The sequence below is a fragment of the Scyliorhinus torazame genome, chromosome 18, assembly GCF_047496885.1.
Source record: "Scyliorhinus torazame isolate Kashiwa2021f chromosome 18, sScyTor2.1, whole genome shotgun sequence".
NCBI lineage: Eukaryota > Metazoa > Chordata > Chondrichthyes > Carcharhiniformes > Scyliorhinidae > Scyliorhinus > Scyliorhinus torazame.
The window spans coordinates 39,305,851-39,328,052 of record NC_092724.1 but is presented as its reverse complement, the minus strand read 5'-3'; the positions used below and the strand labels follow the sequence as shown (position 1 = coordinate 39,328,052).

Below are 22,202 nucleotides of genomic sequence, written 5' to 3'. Positions count from 1 at the left end.
ATTTGCATGAAAGAGGTCGATGCCAATCTTGGACCACGGAGAGGTTTCGATTTCATGCTGCTGAAGTATCTCCTTACTCTGCACTGGCTGGAAGCGTTGACAGGTCGTACAGTTAAGGACCATGTTCGCGATGTCCTGGCTAATTCCGGGCCAGTAGACGGCCTGCCTGGCTCTGCGTCTGCACTTTTCCACACCCAGGTGGCCCTCATGGATTTGACGGAGCACCAAGCTCTAGAGACTGTGTGGAATTACAATCCGGTCCAGTTTGAGGACGATACCATCAACCATCGTCAGGTCGTCCTTTACATTGAAAGATCGAGGGCACTGCCCTTTTTGCCAGCCATTGGCCAGGTGTTGCATAACACCCTGCAAGAGAGGGTCTTTGGCTGTCTCCTCACGGATACGAATCACCTTCTCATCAGATGCCGGGAGGGTGCTAGCACACAGTTGCACCTGTGACTCAATTTGCCGGATGACGTTCAGTGGTTCACTAGGCACGGTGATGGAGCGGGACAGTGTATCGGCAATGATGAGCGCCTTGCCAGGCGTGTAGACCAGGTCAAAGTTGTACCTTCTGAGTTTGAGGAGGATGCGCTGCAACCGAGGCGTCATGTCATTAAGGTCCTTGTGGATAATGTGATCCGTGTGGGCCTGGGATCCGTCTCGACTGTGAATGTCGGCATGCTGTAGACATAGTCGTGAAACTTGAGAATGCCAGTGAGGAGGCCGAGGCATTCCTTCTCGATTTGTGCATACCTTTGTTCGGTGGGCATCATTGCCCTTGATGCGTAGGCAACCGGTGCCCAAGATGAAGTGTCATCGCGTTGCAGCAGGACCGCACTGATGCCATCCTGGCTCGCATCTGTCGAGATTTTAGTTTCCCTGTCTGGGTCGGAAAATGCCAATACTGGTGCAGTGGTGAGCTTGGCTTTCAGCTCCAACCACTCTGCCTGATGGGCCGCCTTCCACTCAAAGGCAGTGGACTTCTTCACTAGGTTTCGTAGGGCCATGGTGTGTGAGGCCATGTTTGGGATGGACTTGCCCAGAAAATTGACCATGCCCAGGAAGCGCAATACCGCCTTCTTGTCTTCCGGGACCTTCATGGCTGCGATGGCCTTGACCTTGTCTGTGTCGGGGCACACACCCTGCTGAGAGATCTGGTCTCCTAGGAACTTGACTGTCGACATGCCAAAGCAACATTTGCCCTGTTCAGCTTCAGGCCATTGGTATGGACACGGCGGAATACTTGCTGGAGACGGGAAACATGCTCCTCAGGGGTAGTGGACCATATGATGACGTCGCCCACGTACACACGAACCCCTTCGATGCCCTCCATCATCTACTCCATGATGCAATGAAATATCTCCGATGCCGAGACGATGCCGAACGGCATACGGTTATAGCAGTACCTGCCAAACGGTGTGTTGAAGCTGTAGAGCCTTCTGCTGGACACTCCAGCTGGATTTGCCAGAATCCATGTGACGCATCTAACTTCGTGAAAAACCTTGCATGTGCCATCTCACTGGTGAGTTCCTCCCGCTTCGGGATGGGGTAGTGTTCACCAGCATTATATTCTGGTTGAGATCCTTGGGATCAATGTAGATGTGCAGGTCTCCAAAGGTTTTTTAACCACCACCATCGAGCTGACCCAGTCAGTCGGTTCGGTTACCCTGGAAACGATCCCCTGCTGCTGCAGCTCCTTGAGCTGTTCCTTCAGGCGCTCCTTCAGCGGAGCCGGGACCCGGCGTGGTGCATGGACCACTGGCTTGGCATCAGGCCGCAGTAGGATCTTGTACCGATATGGTAAAGTGCCCATCCCGTCAAACACATCTGGATATTGAGCGAGGATGTCGTCAATGCCAGCTTGAAGATCCACATTGGAGGATGTCGTTGAATAAACCCGCTGCAACAGGTTTCGCTCTTTGCAGGCATGCGCGCCCAGTAGGGATGCCCTGTCCGGCTTGAAAATTTCAACCTTAGCCGTGCATGGGTACTCCGGTTGGAGACGAATAGATGGCAGGACCCCAGTGCCATGATGGCATTACCGTTATAGTCCAGGAGCTGGCAGGCTGCTGGAAGGACCTTGGGGGGCTTCTTGATGCGTTTGAGGTCTGCCTGGGAGAGGAGGTTGGCAGAAGCACCTGTGTCCAGCTTGAACTGGATGGAACAGCGGTTGACCTGCATCACCGAACGCCATTCGTCCTCCAAATCCACAGCGAGGATGGACTAAATGCGAGATGAGTTAGATGTGGCACGTTCACGTGTAGTAATGGTGCCCACTCGGTAGGCGGACTCCAGGCACTCGTCCTCTGGATCCGTTGTACTGCCGGGATCAGAATCCTGTAATCGTCGTTGCACATTCTGGACGCGCCATTGTCGGAATTGGGAGCGCTGGCCTCTGACTGGTGGTGCAGAACTGCACAAGACTGCATAGTGTCCAGGCTTCCCGCAGTTTAAACATCGCTTGCTTCTTGCAGGGCAGTGTCCCTTTAAGTGGCCGTTGCCACAGTTCGGGGACGTCGGCGTCGTGACGCGGTGTACGGCGTCGCACATGCGCAGTGCGGTCGGCAGACGTCTGCACCTGCGCAGTGTGGTTGTCGGCCGCTTCGTTATCCCGTTCGCATTGCGCATGCGTGGGGCTCCGGGAAAAGCGCGCGAGATGGCCGCCGTCTTCAATGCTGAGGCGCTGCATCCGGGAGATGGCCTGCACACACTCTGCCTCGTGGGAGGCAAGTTTCTAATTTTGAGCCGATTTGTATTGGGAATACCGATTTTGTTTTGCGTGCTCATGCACTGTACATGTCATGTACAGTACATGTACATGTTTCAATCGCGACTGGCAGGGTCAGATGCTTGATTTTTAAGAGCTGCTCTCTCAGAGGATCAGAGTGAACTACAAACACAATTTGGTCTCTGATCATGGAGTCAGCAATATCATCAAAGTTGCAGGACAGTGCTAGCAGGCGGAAACTAGTTAAGAAGGCATTGAAAGATTCACCTTTACCTTGAAGACGTTGTTTGAATATGTAGCGCCCGAAGATTTCTTTGGTGTCCACGTCACAGTGACTATCGAACTTGTCCAGGATGGTCTGAAACTTTGTCTTGTCCTGGCCTTCGGTGAAGTTAAACGAGTTGAAGAGTTCGATGGCTTGATCACCCGCTGCTGAGAGGAGAAGCGCGATCTTTCTTGCATCAGACGCAGCCTCGAGGTCTGAGGCTTTGATGTACAGCAGAAACTTTTGCTTGAATATCCGCCAGTGGGCACTGAGATTGCCGGAGATCCTGAGCTGGTGAGGAGCCTGAATCTTCTGCATGGTGCCGGGATACATTTGCTGGTCGTCACGAAACGGACTGAGATAAGCCACCTTAAATTAGTGGTCTCCTGGTATCATGTCGTGTTAGGTGCACTGGTGTAACACTGGCTGCAACTGGATGCAGCTTAGATCAGAAAGATACTCCAGACCTTTAAGTTAGTTCAATCAGGTTTATTGAACTAATAGCACAGTTAGCACAGTTCTCTGTGAGTTCGACTCTCTGCTAACTTAAGTGTGGTTACTCTGTCTGACTGAACCAGACTAGCTCTTAGCCACGTGGTGGAGGTGTGAGATGGTAACAGTACTCTAGACTGACTTTCTAGATGTTCATTACTGGAATGAGGCGGAGTGTGAGTGCCTCGTGTCTTTTATAGTCAGATCCCACCCCTGAGTGTCCTGCCTGCTTATTAGTCATGTCCTGTTCTCGTGTCCATTAGCTGCTTGTCTGTATATCATTATGTGTGGGTCTGCATATCATGACACCAGGCTTAGCCTGATACAGTTTAAGGTTGTTCTCCGGGCACACATGACAGTGGCCCGGATGTGCAGGTTCTTTGGGGTGGAAGACTGGTGCGCAAGGTGTGCGGGAGGACCAGCGAACCATGTCCACATGTTCTGGACATGCCCGAAGCTCAGGGGATTCTGACAGGGGTTTGCGGACGTCATGTCCAAGGTGTTGAAAACAAGGGTGGTACCGAGTCCAGAGGTGGCGATTTTCGGGGTGTCGAAAGATCCGGGAATCCAGGAGGAGAAAGAGGCAGACGTTCTGGCCTTTGCCTCTCTGGTAGCCTGGAGACGGATATTATTAGCTTGGAGGGACTCAAAGCCCCCGAAGTTGGAGACCTGGCTAACTGACATGGCTAGCTTTCTCTGTCTGGAGAAAATCAAGTTCGCCCTGAGAGGGTGTGGTAGTATGTATTAGGGGTCATGTGGGACTGGAAGCCCTAATGTCATTGGCTGACAGATCCCGGGTCCTGGTTGGCCGTTTACCTCTAGCTCCGCCCTGAAGGCGGAGTATAAGAAGCCGGAGTCCTCCCCCGCAGGCCATTCTACTATCGAGCTGCGGGGGAACAGACACGCTTAATAAAGCCTCATCGACTTCACTCTATTCGTCTCACGGAGTCTTTGTGCGCTACAGAGGGTCAATGTTAGAGTTCACCTGGAGGTGGCAGCCGTTCGTCGACTTCTTAAACAATTAACCGTCAGCAGAAGGGGGGCGGGGGGTAAGTTTAGTTTAGAGTACGGGGTTAGAAAAGGTGGGACATGTGAGAGAGGAAGACTGCTTTTGCACTATGTTTATAATTGTATGTACACTGTTTCTTCTGTTACTGTTACAAAACCATAAATACCTCAAGAAATTGGTTATTAAAAAAAAATGTCTTCCCCCCCACCCCAACCCCATGGGCCTGCCATCATGTTGGCAGGGTTTACAACAGGCCTTGACAAACAGGGACCTGGCGAACAGTTCCCATCGGAACCGCACATGCAAATACAACCCCCAGGGGGGAGAGAGTCATGCCGGGCAGTACCCTGGCACTGCCCCCTGGCCGAGGGAGGGCTTTTATCAGGGAGGCTCGGAATGGGTGGGGAGGAAGGGACCTGTGTCCTTTGGGGAGTGAGGGGGGTCTTCCATTTCCACGGAGGGAACCTTTTTATAAATGTTTTTTTTTTCAGATTGCCCTTAAAAAATAGAGACCCGACCCGCCAGTGGCCGAGGTTGCTGGTAGGACGGGCACATTTATAACCCGCTCTGCCAACATGATGCTATGGGTTCTGCTCCTTCCATTTTCTTTTCAAAGCGCTTGAAAATTTGCCTGGAAAAGCTAGCACACAGCGGGTGGGCTTTTCCCACACGAGGCAATACTTTGAAAAAAAATCATAAATTTCTGCCCATTAGATATAAAAGCAGGAGAACCTTTATTTACTTCCTCCTTGAAGATTCCAGCTGCTGTGTAATCTGACATTGGCGGTAGTCCCAGTGTATGAAGAGTTTGTTGTGGTTATTCACAGCATGGAAGTCTAATACTGTTTTGTCACAATCTTACCCTGGCCCTTCCTGGTAAAATGACAAAATGTGCTTTCAACTGGAACAGGAACAATTCTTTTTTCTTTTTGCAGGATGCCACTACTCACGACTCTCCTGTGGAAATGCACAGTCTTTCCCGGAAATTCCGCCAACAGCATTTCCTGGTTGGGCTGCTCCTGGAGGAGATAGCTGATGTACTGAAAGCTGATTCAGGCAGGTGAGTGGGTCAGGGACCAAGGTTCTGTCTCATTGTTATCAATACGGTTAATGTTCCCTCCTGATGTGGTTCCTTTTGCCTCAAATCGATAGAAGTGAGGAAAATAATGGCTCAAAAACAGAGTCTGCTTTTGGACGCATTTTTAAAAACATAAATTTAGAGTACCCAATTATTTTTTTTCCAATTTAGGGGCAATTTAGCGTCACCAATCCACCTAACCTGCACCTCTTTGGGTTGTGGGGGTGAAACCCACGCAGACACGGGGAGAATGTGCAAACTCCAAATGGACAGTGACCCAGGGTCGGGATTCAAACCCGGGTCCTCAGCGCTGCTGTCCCAGTGCTAACCACTGCGCCACGTGCCGTCTTTTGGGTGCATTTAATGGGGTGTTTCTCGACAGCTGCAACACCGAGAAAGACCCCACTATTCAGTGGCACTTTGCCGCTTTCTTTGACCCCGGCGAGGAATGCCCCATCGAGGCCACACTTGCATTATTCCTGCACTGACCATCTCAACTCACCAGTGCAGGAAGAGTATTTACAGATCGGGAGTCATTCTTAAAGGCAACCCTGAAATTCCAAACACTCTCCCTCCTCAGCAACCCTACCGTGGCTTCCAGACCCCACCTCCACTGCACCCAGATTACCTTTTCTGGGTTCCTAGAGCCCCCCCCCCCCAACACACACCTCACCCCACCTCTTCAGGGCAAGGCACCCGGGACCGAACCCTGGCATCGGTAATCTGGCACTTGGGCACCTTGGCACTGCCAGCCTGACACTAGCAGTTCCCCTGCCAGCCTGGTAGTGCCACCCGGGCACCCTAGCCATGCAGACCCATACTAATTTAGCACCGCACACACTAATCTAGCCACACAGGTACACACATTAATCTAGCAATGTACTCATACTAATCTAGCAACACAGGTACATACACTAATCTAGCAATGCACACACACTAATCTAGCACAGCGCACACTAATCTAGCAATACAGGTACATGCACAGATCTAGCAACACAGGTACACACGCTAATCTAGCAACACAGGTACACACACTAATCTAGCAATGAACTCACACTAATCTAGCAACACAGGCACACACACACACAAATCTAACAACCCAGGTACACTCACTAATCTAGCAACACAGGTACACACACTAATCTAGCAATGCACACAAACTAATCTACAATGCACACACACTAATCTAGCAATGCACACACACTAATCTAGCAACATAAGTACACACACTAATCTAGCAATGCACACAAACTAATCTACAATGCACACAAACTAATCTACAATGCACACAAACTAATCTACAATGCACACACACTAATCTAGCAATGCACACAAACTAATCTACAATGCACACACACTAATCTACAATGCACACACTAATCTACAATGCACACACACTAATCTAGCAAAGTATACACACTAATCTAGCAATGCACACAAACTAATCTACATTGCACACAAACTAATCTACAATGCGCACGCACTAATCTAGCAATGCACACACACTAATCTAGCAATGCACACACACTAATCTAGCAACATAAGTACACCCACTAATCTAGCAACACAGCTACACACACTAATCTAGCAACGCACACACACCAATCTAGCAACGCACACTTACCAATCTAGCAACGCGCGCACACTAATCTCCAATGCACACGCACTAATCTACAATGCACACACACTAATCTAGCAATGCACACACACTAATCTAGCAATGCACACAAACTAATCTACAATGCACAGAAACTAATCTACAATGCACAGAAACTAATCTACAATGCACACACACTAATCTAGCAATGCACACACACTAATCTAGCAACATAAGTACACACACTGATCTACAATGCACACAAACTAAATCTACAATGCACACACACTAATCTAGCAATGCACACACACTAATCTAGCAACATAAGTACACACACTGATCTACAATGCACACAAACTAAATCTACAATGCACACACACTAATCTAGCAATGCACACACACTAATCTAGCAACATAAGTACACACACTGATCTACAATGCACACAAACTAATCTACAATGCACACAAACTAATCTACAATGCGCACGCACTAATCTAGCAATGCACACACAGTAATCTACAATGCACACACACTAATCTAGCAACATAAGTACACACACTAATCTAGCAACACAGCTACTCACACTAATCTAGCAACGCACACTCACCAATCTAGCAACGCACACACACTAATCTAGCAATGCGCACGCACTAATCTAGCAACGCACACGCACTAATCTAGCAACATAAGTACACACACTAATCTAGCAACACAGCTACACACACTAATCTAGCAACGCACACACACCAATCTATCAATGCGCACACACTAATCTAGCAACGCACACGCACTAATCTAGCAACACAAGTACACACACTAATCTAGCAACACAGCTACACACACTAATCTAGCAACGCACACACACCAATCTAGCAACGCGCACACACTAATCTAGCAACACGCACACACTAATCTAGCAACACACACACACCAATCTAGCAACGCGCATACACTAATCTAGCAACATAAGTACACACACTAATCTAGCAACGCACACACACCAATCTAGCAACGCACTCTCACCAATCTAGCAACGCACACGCACTAATCTAGCAATGCGCACACACTAATCTAGCAACGCACATACACCAATCTAGCAACGCACACTCACCAATCTAGCAATGCGCACACACTAATCTAGCAATGCACACACACTAATCTAGCAATGCACACACACTAATCTAGCAACGCTCACTCACCAATCTAGCAACATAAGTACACACACTAATCTAGCAACACAGCTACTCACACTAATCTAGCAACGCACACACACCAATCTAGCAACGCACACACACTAATCTAGCAATGCGCACGCACTAATCTAGCAACGCACACGCACTAATCTAGCAACATAAGTACACACACTAATCTAGCAACACAGCTACACACACTAATCTAGCAATGCACACTCACCAATCTAGCAATGCGCACACACTAATCTAGCAATGCGCACGCACTAATCTAGCAACGCACACGCACTAATCTAGCAACATAAGTACACACACTAATCTAGCAACACAGCTACACACACTAATCTAGCAACGCACACTCACCAATCTAGCAATGCGCACACACTAATCTAGCAATGCGCACACACTAATCTAGCAACGCACACACACCAATCTAGCAACGCACACACACTAATCTAGCAATGCGCACGCACTAATCTAGCAACGCACACGCACTAATCTAGCAACATAAGTACACACACTAATCTAGCAACACAGCTACACACACTAATCTAGCAACGCACACTCACCAATCTAGCAATGCGCACACACTAATCTAGCAATGCGCACGCACTAATCTAGCAACATAAGTACACACACTAATCTAGCAACACAGCTACACACACTAATCTAGTAACGCACACTCACCAATCTAGCAACGCGCACACACTAATCTAGCAATGCGCACGCACTAATCTAGCAACGCACACGCACTAATCTAGCAACGCACACACATACTAATCTAGTTACATATGTGTGAAACCTTCTGTCTCATTATTACACCCTGCTGTTCCCGTTAAAATTACATAATGTGCATGCAACTAAAACAGGAACAATTCTTCTTTCACTAATTAACAACACATGACAAGTACACACACTAATCCAGGAATAGATACACTCATTCATTAAACTCGCAATCAACACTCTCATAGACTAAGAGACCAAACACACACACACGCATTCTAGATTGCCTCATACTCTAACCTAGCAAGACACCCAGCTAACAAGACACAAAATGCACACTAACCTAGCAACAGTGCACTTACATTGACCTAGTAATAGATAAGCTCACACACCAACTACTCCTACACACCCGGGCTGGATTCTCCGAGTCCGGAGCATGTGTCTAGTCTTATGATGAAAAGGTCGCCGCCTCCCCCGCACCGATGCTCCGCCTGGTGAGGGGCTAGCAGCTGCGCCACATAAAACCCCCGGTGTTCTGCACTGTTTGGAGCTGCTGTTGTATTGCAAATAAATACTGGTGTGGTGACGGAACCCCTGCCTCCTGTGGATTATTACAGTGGCGACGAGGTAAACAAACGCACTCGGAGGGTAAGCCTTGCTCTTTCAAAAATGCCTCTTTTTGGGAAGTTGGATGCATTCGACCTGACTATTGAGGACTGGTCCCAGTATGTGGAGAGAATGTGTTACTTTTTCCAGGCCAATGAGATAACGGAGGACGGAAGGAAACGGGTTATACTGCTGTCGGCATGCGGACCCTCAGCCTTCGCCATTATACGTAGTCTAACTTATCCCGATACGCCGGACACAATACCTTTCCAAGAATTAATGAAATTGGTGGAAGAGCACTAAGACCCAAAACCACCCCTCATTTTGCGTAGGTACAGATTCTACACAACGAAGCGGGAAGACAGAGAGTCAGTCACGAATTTCTTGACCCGCCTGAGAAGGCTGGCGGAAAAATGTGAGTTCAGCCCGACGCTAAATGAAATGCTTCGGGACCACTTAGTGTGTGGCATAAATGACCTCCAAATACAGAAGCGCCTGTTGGCGGAAACGCAGCTAGACTGCAGGCGGGCGTTACAGTTCGCACTGTCCCTAGAAAAGGCAGCAAGTGGGGCGCAGGAACTACAGGGCACGCCAATGGAGGTAGATACTTGGGAGAGGGACTACCACAATGGGTCCAGCTACCAGATAGCCGCCCTCAGGAAAAGCCTGAGGAACAGAGGGCCAAAGGAAAACCCCAGAACTGCCCCCAGGTCTGCTAGGACTAACTGGAGACAGAGGGAACTACCGGCTGAGGCTCCCCCAACAGAGAAGGACCATTTCTGGCACCAGACAGAGTGGGGTAACAGCGACAGAAACCCTAGAAGGAGGTGGCTAAAGAGGAATAGCAGGTGGGGACGCAGGGAAGTACACAACCTAGATGCCCCATCCTCCTCCGAAGGGGAACAGTTATATAATATTGCAACGAAGAAAGCAGAACCTATTAAGATTACCCCACGGGTGAATGGTCGGCCGACAATAATGGAAATAGACACGGGTGCGGCCGTATCAGTAATGGGAGTGGCAGCATTTTTAAAAAAATCAAAGATGGACTCCAGCCACTAGTCCTAACAAAAACATCGACAAAACTTAAAACCTACACGGGGGAACCCCTGGAAGTTCTAGGCATGACTCATGTACCCGTGGAATATGACAAACAGTTGCTCAGATTACCATTGACGATAGTAGAGGGCTCCGGACCGAACTTATTAGGACGGAACTGGCTGAAAGACCTAAACTTAGATTGGATGAAAATTTTCCAGAGTGGAAGCGGGCAGTTGAGTGGAGTACTCCAAAAATACCCGGAGGTCTTCCAAGAAGGTTTGGGGGAAATTATAGGCACCAAAGCAAATTTGCACGTGGACCCAGAAGCCCTTCCGAAATTTTGTCAGGCCAGGCCGGTACCTTTTGCATTAAGGAAGAAAGTAGATGTCGAAATAGAAAGGTTACGGCGCGACGGCATTATCAGACCAGTACAATTCTCACAATGGGCAGTGCCGGTGGTACCAATTTTGAAGCCAGGTGGCTCGATACGTCTCTGTGGAGATTTCAAACAGACGGTAAACAAATACGTACTGCTGGACAAATACCCGATCCCAAAAATAGACGACCTATATGCCAAATTGGCAGGTGGGCTTTTGTTCACGAAACTGGACATGAGCCACGCCTACCTGCAGTTAAAACTGGACAAGGACTCCCAGAAGTTCGCTACGAACAACACCCTGAAGGGACTTTTTCGTTATACTAGGCTACCCTTCGGAGTGTCATCAGCCTGTCTTAATCACTGGTAGGACAAACAGGGAATACTTAAGGAACCTGGAGGAAGTGCTCAGGCGTTTCACAAAGGCAGGCGGACGGCTGAAAAGATAAAAATGTGTTTTTCTGGCCCCACAAGTGACGTACCTGGGATATAAAGTAGACGAGTCAGGCTTACACCCATTGGAAGACCGAGTAAGGGCAATAAAAGAAGCCCCAGCTCCCACCACGGTCCAGGAGCTACGACCATTGGTCCACCCACCAAAACCGAGCATTTAGGGACATTAAGGAACAGCTGTCATCTGAAAATGTCCTAGAGCATTATGACCCAAGGAAGGGGTTGGTGGTCACGTGTGACGCATCACGTTAAGGGGTAGGAGCCGTTTTAGCCCATAGAGGAAGGAATGGGGAAGAACGGCCAATAGCCTATGCTTCGAGGACCTTGGCGATGGCTGAGAGAAAGTACGCCCAAATAGAGAAGGAAGGACTGGCGGTGATATTTGCAGTAAAACAATTTTACCAGTATCTGTACGGGCGGAAATTCACCATAGTGACGGACCATAAGCCGTTATTAGGGTTATTAAAAGAAGACAAGTCAATACCCCCGATTGCATCAGCTAGAATCCAACGCTGGGCGTTGCTACTGGCGGCGTATAGATACGTTCTGGAGCACAGACCGGGAACGCGAGTAGCAAATGCAGATGCTTTGAGCAGACCTCACCTCCCAGACACCCCGCCGCTAATACCGAAAGTAGAGGAGACAGTAATGACTCTAAATTTTTTGGACACCCTACCAGTGGATGCACAACATATTCGGTTGTGAACGCAAAAAGACCCAGTTTTAGCCAAGATGAAGCATTTACTGCTAACAGGGGAACTGGAGCGACCACTGGAGCACTAGATGCACCCATACTGGAGCAGAAGGGACCAAATATCCGTAGAAGATGGTATCCTAATATGGGGAGCCCGGGTAATAGTCCTAGCTCAGGGCCGTCGGGCAATCTTAACCGAGTTACATCACGGACACCCAGGGGTGTCTAAAATGAAGATGCTAGCTCGAAGCTATGTTTGGTAGCCAGGATTGGACACAGACATAGCAGCCTTGGTACGTCGGTGCCAGAAGTGCCAACAGGGGCAAAGAGTGCCACCAGCTGCGCCATTGCACCCGTGGGAATGGCCAGGCAGACCGTGGACCCGCCTGCATATTGACCACGCCGGCCCTTTCAGGGGCTCAATGTTTTTGGTGATAGTGGATATCCACTCCAAATGGTTGGACGTCCACCGGGTAAACGCGGCAAGCACAGCATCGACGATTGAAAAGCTCAGGGCCTCGTTTGCAACACATGGACTTCCGAAGGTATTGGTGTCGGACAACGGAACGGCATTCACAAGTGGGGAATTTGGAAAATTCCTAAAGGGAAACTGAGTCCGTCACATCAAAACAGCCCCATACCATCCAGCGTCCAACGGCCTGGCAGAGAGAGCGGTCCAGACACTAAAAGCGGGACTCAAGAAGCAGCCGGCAGCGTCAATGGACACAAAGCTCTCCCGCTGGCTGTTTGATTACAGGACCACACCGCATTCCACAATGGCCATACCGCCAGCTGAACTCTTAATGGGAAGGCGGCTGCGAACGAGGCTGAATCTCCTTTTCCCAAATTTTACGGGGAAAGTGGAGAAACAACAGGAGGTCCAACGCAGGGGGCATGATAATAGTCGGCAGCAGAGACATTTCCAGGTGGGGGCCCGGTTTGGGTCAAGAATTATGGGAATGGACCAACGTGGGTCAAAGGCACGGTAGAGTCCCAAACAGGGCCCATATCATATAAAGTTTCGATAGGAGGTAAGGTGCTGAAGAAACACCTAGACCAAATAACGGCAGCGGAACCACACCTGGAGGCAGGCGAAGCAGGACCGCCTCAAGCTGGGATAGCTCAGACGGGAAAGATACCCACAGCCCAGCCCCGAGCAATTTCTCCAGACCCCGTCATCCAGTTGTCAGTCGGAGATGGACACGTTCGACGAGGCCGCCGCGACACCTCTCCCCGAGGAGGAGGAAGTACAACTTCCAAGGAGGTCGTCAAGGAAGAGACGGGCACCTATAAGGTACACCCCACCCACGTCGGAGAACGACCCGGCGGACGACACAGAGGTGACAGACCCGGACAGGAGGAGCAGGAAGAAGCTCAGAGGAATGCCAGCTGGCAGGAATTCCTTGGACCTTGGGGGGGGGGGGGGGGGGGGTAGGGGGGGGGGGGGGGGGTAATGACCTCCAATTGGCATTATTGGTTGGCCAATTGGAGTATGAGCTCTCTCAATGATAGCTCATTGAGAGGACCCATATAAGCACCTGTGTAGGCTTTGTGAGGCAGTCTTAAGTTGACTGGAATGCTAGCAGCACTGTTTGGAGCTGCTGTTGTATATAAGTTATTGCAAATAAATACCGGTGTGTTGACAGAACCCCTGCCTCCTGTGGATTATTACAACACCATTGTGATGTCGGCCCATTGGGGGCGGAACATCGGGGGAGGGCCTTCAGGTGACTTCCTGAGGCTGTCCCAACGGTGTGCGGTGTACTCCCTGATGATGTTGTTTTGGAGGGGGCGGAGCATCCAAAAAACGGCACCGCCCCCGATTTCGGAGTCAAAAGGGATTCTCCGCCCGATCGCCAAATATGATTTCGACGTCGGGCAACGGAGAATCCCGCCCGTGATCTACCAACCCAATCTCATCCACATCCGCTATAATGCTTATGTAGTAAGACACATACCCACTTTTTCCTTCAGTAATTCACTTTGACGCTGCACATTGATGTGTTTAAATGCTGGTGTTTTGGCAGATTGATCAGAAGAAAAGCAGTGAACTTACTCCACAGCCTCCTGGCTTCACATGATAGAGACTCAAGACTGTGGGACATTAAGGTGAAGGTGAAAGTAGCAGCGTTGTATCTACCATTTCTGGGCATTGTCCTGAGTGCCCTCCCCCAACTGCAGAACATGTCAGGTAAATGAAATGCGGGGATTGGGAGGGACTGTGGGAGGTGGCATGATCTCATGAGAAGATTGATAGGTGATAGAATCATAACACTTCTTGTTTCACAAGACATGATTACTGCAGCCCTGCAATTGGGCTGGAATTTTCTCCAAGTTTCCTCCTTTAGGCACCCCCCTCTCTCTCTTTGAGGCCTGGCTAGGAGTAACCCGGATTGAGAGTTGCGAGCAGTTATTCAAGACATGGACGTGACCCTTGGGAATAAAATGCAGTTATTAATTCTTCAATGGGAATTGCAACTGGTCCAGTTGAGCTACTCCCTGTTGACCAGTTGAACCACTTGCTATTGGCCAGTTGACCTACTCCCTGTCGACCAATTGAACTACTTTCTGTTGGCAGTTGAGCTACTCCCTGTTGGCCAATTGAACTGCTCCCTGTTGACTAGTTGAGCTGCTCCCTGTTGACCAGTTGAGCTGTTCCCTGTTGACCAGTTGACCCACTCCCTGTTGGACAGTTGAACTACTCACTATTGCCTAGTTGAGCTATCCCAGTTGTCCAGTTGAATTATTCCCCGTTGGTCAGTTGAACTACTCCCTCTTGACCATTTGAACTATTCCCTGTTAGCCAGTGGAACTATTCCCAGTTGTCCAGTTGAACTACTCCCCGTTGGCCAGTTGAACGTCTCCCTGTTGACCAGTTGAGCTGCTCCCTGTTGGCCAGTTGAACTTCTCCCTGTTGACCAGTTGAGCTGCTCCCTGTTGACCAGTTGAACTTCTCCCTGTTGACCAGTTGAGCTGCTCCCTGTTGGCCAGTTGAACTTCTCCCTGTTGACCAGTTGAGCTGCTCCCTGTTGACCAGTTGAGCTGCTTCCTGTTGGCCAGTTGAACTTCTCCCTGTTGACCAGTTGAGCTGCTCCCTGTTGACCAGTTGTGCTGCTCCCTGTTGGCCAGTTGAACTTCTCCCTGTTGACCAGTTGAGCTGCTCCCTGTTGGCCAGTTGAACTTCTCCCTTTTGACCAGTTGAGCTGCTCCCTGTTGACCAGTTGTGCTGCTCCCTGTTGGCCAGTTGTGCTGCACCCTGTTGGCCATTTGAACAATTCACTGTTAGCCAGTGGAACTATTCCCAGTTGTCCAGTTGAACTACTCCCCGTTGGCCAGTTGAACGTCTCCCTGTTGACCAGTTGAGCTGCTCCCTGTTGGCCAGTTGAACTTCTCCCTGTTGACCAGTTGAGCTGCTCCCTGTTGACCAGTTGAACTTCTCCCTGTTGACCAGTTGAGCTGCTCCCTGTTGGCCAGTTGAACTTCTCCCTGTTGACCAGTTGAGCTGCTCCCTGTTGACCAGTTGAGCTGCTTCCTGTTGGCCAGTTGAACTTCTCCCTGTTGACCAGTTGAGCTGCTCCCTGTTGACCAGTTGTGCTGCTCCCTGTTGGCCAGTTGAACTTCTCCCTGTTGACCAGTTGAGCTGCTCCCTGTTGGCCAGTTGAACTTCTCCCTTTTGACCAGTTGAGCTGCTCCCTGTTGACCAGTTGTGCTGCTCCCTGTTGGCCAGTTGTGCTGCTCCCTGTTGGCCAGTTGAGCTGCTCCCTGTTGACCAGTTGAACTTCTCCCTGTTGACCAGTTGAGCTGCTCCCTGTTGGCCAGTTGAACTTCTCCCTGTTGACCAGTTGAGCTGCTCCCTGTTGACCAGTTGTGCTGCTCCCTGTTGGCCAGTTGTGCTGCTCCCTGTTGGCCAGTTGATCTGCTCCCTGTTGGCCAGTTGAACTTCTCCCTGTTGACCAGTTGAGCTGCTCCCTGTTGACCAGTTGAGCTGCTCCCTGTTGGCCAGTTGAACGTCTCCCTGTTGACCAGTTGAGCTGCTCCCTGTTGGCCAGTTGAACTTCTCCCTGTTGACCAGTTGAACGTCTCCCTGTTGACCAGTTGAGCTGCTCCCTGTTGGCCACTTGAACTTCTTCCTGTTGGCCAGTTGAACGTCTCCCTGTTGACCAGTTGAGCTGCTCCCTGTTGGCCAGTTGAACGTCTCCCTGTTGACCAGTTGAGCTGCTCCCTGTTGGCCAGTTGAACGTCTCCCTGTTGACCAGTTGAACGTCTCCCTGTTGACCAGTTGAACGTCTCCCTGTTGGCCAGTTGAACGTCTCCCTGTTGACCATTTGAACTTCTCCCTGTTGGCCAGTTGAGCTGCTCCCTGTTGGTCAGTGGAGCTGCTCCCTGTTGGTCAGTTGAACTTCTCCCTGGTGACCAATTGAACTTCTCCCCTGTTGGCCAGTTGAACTCCTCCCTGTTGGTCAGTTGAGCTGCTCCCTGTTGGTCAGTTGAACTTCTCCCTGGTGACCAGTTGAACTTCTCCCCTGTTGTCCAGTTGAACTCCTCCCTGTTGGTCAGTTGAGCTGCTCCCTGTTGGTCAGTTGAGCTACTCCCTGTTGGTCAGTTGAGCTGCTCCCTGTTGGTCAGTTGAGCTGCTCCCTGTTGGTCAGTTGAGCTGCTCCCTGTTGGTCAGTTGAGCTACTCCCCATTGGTCATTGAGCTACTCCCTTTTGGTCAGTTGAGCTACTCCCTGTTGGTCAGTTGAGCTGCTCCCTGTTGGTCAGATGAGCTCCTCCCCATTGGCCATTGAGCTACTCCCTGTTGGTCAGTTGAGCTGCTCACTGTTGGTCAGTTCAGCTGCTCCCTGTTGGTCAGTTGAGCTGCTCCCTGTTGGTCAGTTGAGCTGCTCCCTGTTGGTCAGTTGAGCTTCTCCCTGTTGGTCAGTTGAGCTACTCCCCATTGGCCATTGAGCTACTCCCTGTTGGTCAGTTGAGCTTCTCCCTGTTGGTCAGTTGAGCTGCTCCCTGTTGGTCAGTTGAGCTGCTCCCTGTTGGTCAGTTGAGCTACTCCCCATTGGCCATTGAGCTACTCCCTGTTGGTCAGTTGAGCTACTCCCTGTTGGTCAGTTCAGCTGCTCCCTGTTGGCCAGTTGAGCTGCTCCCTGTTGGTCAGTTGAGCTACTCCTTGTTGGTCAGTTGAGCTGCTCCCTGTTGGTCAGTTGAGCTGCTCCCTGTTGGTCAGTTGGGCTGCTCCCTGTTGCCCAGTTGAACTTCTCCCTGTTGGTCAGTTGAGCTACTCCCTGTTGGTCAGTTGAGCTGCTCCCTGTTGGTCAGTTGAGCTGCTCCCTGTTGCCCAGTTGAGCTGCTCCCTGTTGGTCAGTTGAGCTGCTCCCTGTTGGTCAGTTGAGCTGCTCCCTGTTGCCCAATTGAGCTGCTCCCTGTTGGTCAGTTGAACTGCTCCCTGTTGCCCGGTTGAGCTGCCCCCTGTTGGTCAGTTGATCTGCTCCCTGTTGGTCAGTTGAGCTGCTCCCTGTTGGTCAGTTGAGCTGCTCCCTGGTGGTCAGTTGAGCTGCTCCCTGTTGGTCCGTTGAGCTGCTCCCTGTTGGTCCGTTGAGCTGCTCCCTGTTGGTCAGTTGAGCTGCTCCCTGTTGGTCAGTTGAGCTGCTCCCTGTTGGTCAGTTGAGCTACTCCCTGTTGGTCAGTTGAGCTGCTCCCTGTTGGTCAGTTGAGCTGCTCCCTGTTGGTCAGTTGAGCTGCTCCCTGTTGGTCAGTTGAGCTTCTCCCTGTTGGTCAGTTGAGCTACTCCCCATTGGCCATTGAGCTACTCCCTGTTGGTCAGTTGAGCTTCTCCCTGTTGGTCAGTTGAGCTGCTCCCTGTTGGTCAGTTGAGCTGCTCCCTGTTGGTCAGTTGAGCTACTCCCCATTGGCCATTGAGCTACTCCCTGTTGGTCAGTTGAGCTACTCCCTGTTGGTCAGTTCAGCTGCTCCCTGTTGGCCAGTTGAGCTGCTCCCTGTTGGTCAGTTGAGCTACTCCTTGTTGGTCAGTTGAGCTGCTCCCTGTTGGTCAGTTGAGCTGCTCCCTGTTGGTCAGTTCAGCTGCTCCCTGTTGGCCAGTTGAGCTGCTCCCTGTTGGTCAGTTGAGCTACTCCTTGTTGGTCAGTTGAGCTGCTCCCTGTTGGTCAGTTGAGCTGCTCCCTGTTGGTCAGTTGGGCTGCTCCCTGTTGCCCAGTTGAACTTCTCCCTGTTGGTCAGTTGAGCTACTCCCTGTTGGTCAGTTGAGCTGCTCCCTGTTGGTCAGTTGAGCTGCTCCCTGTTGCCCAGTTGAGCTGCTCCCTGTTGGTCAGTTGAGCTGCTCCCTGTTGGTCAGTTGAGCTGCTCCCTGTTGCCCAGTTGAGCTGCTCCCTGTTGGTCAGTTGAACTGCTCCCTGTTGCCCAGTTGAGCTGCCCCCTGTTGGTCAGTTGAGCTGCTCCCTGTTGGTCAGTTGAGCTGCTCCCTGTTGCCCAGTTGAGCTGCTCCCTGTTGGTCAGTTGAGCTACTCCCTGTTGGTCAGTTGAGCTGCTCCCTGTTGGTCAGTTCAGCTGCTCCCTGTTGGCCAGTTGAGCTGCTCCCTGTTGGTCAGTTGAGCTACTCCTTGTTGGTCAGTTGAGCTGCTCCCTGTTGGTCAGTTGAGCTGCTCCCTGTTGGTCAGTTGGGCTGCTCCCTGTTGCCCAGTTGAACTTCTCCCTGTTGGTCAGTTGAGCTACTCCCTGTTGGTCAGTTGAGCTGCTCCCTGTTGGTCAGTTGAGCTGCTCCCTGTTGCCCAGTTGAGCTGCTCCCTGTTGGTCAGTTGAGCTGCTCCCTGTTGGTCAGTTGAGCTGCTCCCTGTTGCCCAATTGAGCTGCTCCCTGTTGGTCAGTTGAACTGCTCCCTGTTGCCCAGTTGAGCTGCCCCCTGTTGGTCAGTTGAGCTGCTCCCTGTTGGTCAGTTGAGCTGCTCCCTGGTGGTCAGTTGAGCTGCTCCCTGTTGGTCCGTTGAGCTGCTCCCTGTTGGTCCGTTGAGCTGCTCCCTGTTGGTCAGTTGAGCTGCTCCCTGTTGGTCAGTTGAGCTGCTCCCTGTTGGTCAGTTGAGCTACTCCCTGTTGGTCAGTTGAGCTGCTCCCTGTTGGTCAGTTGAGCTGCTCCCTGTTGGTCAGTTGAGCTGCTCCCTGTTGGTCAGTTGAGCTGCTCCCTGTTGGTCAGTTGAGCTGCTCCCTGTTGGCCAGTTGAGCTGCTCCAAGTCGGTCAGTTGAGCTGCTCCCTGTTGGTCAGTTGAGCTGCTCCCTGTTGGTCAGTTGAGCTGCTCCCTGTTGGTCAGTTGAGCTGCTCCCTGTTGGTCAGTTGAGCTGCTCCCTGTTGGTCAGTTGAGCTGCTCCCTGTTGGTCAGTTGAGCTGCTCCCTGTTGGCCAGTTGAGCTGCTCCAAGTCGGTCAGTTGAGCTACTCCCTGTTGGTCAGTTGAGCTGCTCCCTGTTGGTCAGTTGAGCTGCTCCCTGTTGCCCAGTTGAGCTGCTCCCTGTTGGTCAGTTGAGCTGCTCCCTGTTGGTCAGTTGAGCTGCTCCCTGTTGCCCAATTGAGCTGCTCCCTGTTGGTCAGTTGAACTGCTCCCTGTTGCCCGGTTGAGCTGCCCCCTGTTGGTCAGTTGATCTGCTCCCTGTTGGTCAGTTGAGCTGCTCCCTGGTGGTCAGTTGAGCTGCTCCCTGTTGGTCCGTTGAGCTGCTCCCTGTTGGTCCGTTGAGCTGCTCCCTGTTGGTCAGTTGAGCTGCTCCCTGTTGGTCAGTTGAGCTGCTCCCTGTTGGTCAGTTGAGCTACTCCCTGTTGGTCAGTTGAGCTGCTCCCTGTTGGTCAGTTGAGCTGCTCCCTGTTGGTCAGTTGAGCTGCTCCCTGTTGGTCAGTTGAGCTGCTCCCTGTTGGTCAGTTGAGCTGCTCCCTGTTGGCCAGTTGAGCTGCTCCAAGTCGGTCAGTTGAGCTGCTCCCTGTTGGTCAGTTGAGCTGCTCCCTGTTGGTCAGTTGAGCTGCTCCCTGTTGGTCAGTTGAGCTGCTCCCTGTTGGTCAGTTGAGCTGCTCCCTGTTGGTCAGTTGAGCTGCTCCCTGTTGGTCAGTTGAGCTGCTCCCTGTTGGCCAGTTGAGCTGCTCCAAGTCGGTCAGTTGAGCTGCTCCCTGTTGGTCAGTTGAGCTGCTCCCTGATGGTCAGTTGAGCTGCTCCCTGTTGGTCAGTTGAGCTACTCCCTGTTGGTCAGTTGAGCTGCTCCCTGTTGGTCAGTTGAGCTGCTCCCTGTTGCCCAGTTGAGCTGCTCCCTGTTGGTCAGTTGAGCTGCTCCCTGTTGGTCAGTTGAGCTGCTCCCTGTTGCCCAGTTGAGCTGCTCCCTGTTGGTCAGTTGAGCTACTCCCTGTTGGTCAGTTGAGCTGCTCCCTGTTGGTCAGTTGAGCTGCTCCTTGGTGGTCAGTTGAGCTGCTCCCTGTTGGTCAGTTGAGCTGCTCCCTGTTGGTCAGTTGAGCTGCTCCCTGTTGGTCAGTTGAGCTGCTCCCTGTTGCCCAGTTGAGCTGCTCCCTGTTGGTCAGTTGAACTGCTCCCTGTTGCCCAGTTGAGCTGCCCCCTGTTGGTCAGTTGAGCTGCTCCCTGTTGGTCAGTTGAGCTGCTCCCTGGTGGTCAGTTGAGCTGCTCCCTGTTGGTCAGTTGAGCTGCTCCCTGTTGGTCAGTTGAGCTGCTCCCTGTTGGTCAGTTGGGCTGCTCCCTGTTGCCCAGTTGAACTGCTCCCTGTTGGTCAGTTGAGCTACTCCCTGTTGGTCAGTTGAGCTTCTCCCTGTTGGTCAGTTGAGCTGCTCCCTGTTGGTCAGTTGAGCTTCTCCCTGTTGGTCAGTTGAGCTACTCCCCGTTGGCCATTGAGCTACTCCCTGTTGGTCAGTTGAGCTGCTCCCTGTTGGTCAGTTGAGCTGCTCCCTGTTGGTCAGTTGAGCTGCTCCATGTTGGTCAGTTGAGCTGCTCCCTGTTGGTCAGTTGAGCTTCTCCCTGTTGGTCAGTTGAGCTACTCCCCATTGGCCATTGAGCTACTCCCTGTTGGTCAGTTGAGCTTCTCCCTGTTGGTCAGTTGAGCTGCTCCCTGTTGGTCAGTTGAGCTGCTCCCTGTTGGTCAGTTGAGCTACTCCCCATTGGCCATTGAGCTACTCCCTGTTGGTCAGTTGAGCTACTCCCTGTTGGTCAGTTCAGCTGCTCCCTGTTGGCCAGTTGAGCTTCTCCCTGTTGGTCAGTTGAGCTACTCCTTGTTGGTCAGTTGAGCTGCTCCCTGTTGGTCAGTTGAGCTGCTCCCTGTTGGTCAGTTCAGCTGCTCCCTGTTGGCCAGTTGAGCTGCTCCCTGTTGGTCAGTTGAGCTACTCCTTGTTGGTCAGTTGAGCTGCTCCCTGTTGGTCAGTTGAGCTGCTCCCTGTTGGTCAGTTGGGCTGCTCCCTGTTGCCCAGTTGAACTTCTCCCTGTTGGTCAGTTGAGCTACTCTCTGTTGGTCAGTTGAGCTGCTCCCTGTTGGTCAGTTGAGCTGCTCCCTGTTGCCCAGTTGAGCTGCTCCCTGTTGGTCAGTTGAGCTGCTCCCTGTTGGTCAGTTGAGCTGCTCCCTGTTGCCCAGTTGAGCTGCTCCCTGTTGGTCAGTTGAACTGCTCCCTGTTGCCCAGTTGAGCTGCCCCCTGTTGGTCAGTTGAGCTGCTCCCTTTTGGTCAGTTGAGCTGCTCCCTGTTGCCCAGTTGAGCTGCTCCCTGTTGGTCAGTTGAGCTACTCCCTGTTGGTCAGTTGAGCTGCTCCCTGTTGGTCAGTTCAGCTGCTCCCTGTTGGCCAGTTGAGCTGCTCCCTGTTGGTCAGTTGAGATACTCCTTGTTGGTCAGTTGAGCTGCTCCCTGTTGGTCAGTTGAGCTGCTCCCTGTTGGTCAGTTGGGCTGCTCCCTGTTGCCCAGTTGAACTTCTCCCTGT

General features: G+C 51.4%; 1 protein-coding gene across 1 annotated transcript in view; it reads left to right on the top strand.

Annotated features, from left to right (window-relative positions):
- LOC140395143 (dedicator of cytokinesis protein 7-like) overlaps positions 1–22,202 on the top strand; it is a 353,436-nt gene that overhangs the window by 210,543 nt on the left and 120,691 nt on the right. Inside the window, exons 26-27 of the mRNA XM_072482618.1 lie at positions 5,433–5,557; positions 14,284–14,447. Of these exons, the coding sequence (XP_072338719.1) occupies positions 5,433–5,557; positions 14,284–14,447 (289 nt within the window). The remainder of the gene's footprint in view (positions 1–5,432; positions 5,558–14,283; positions 14,448–22,202) is intronic.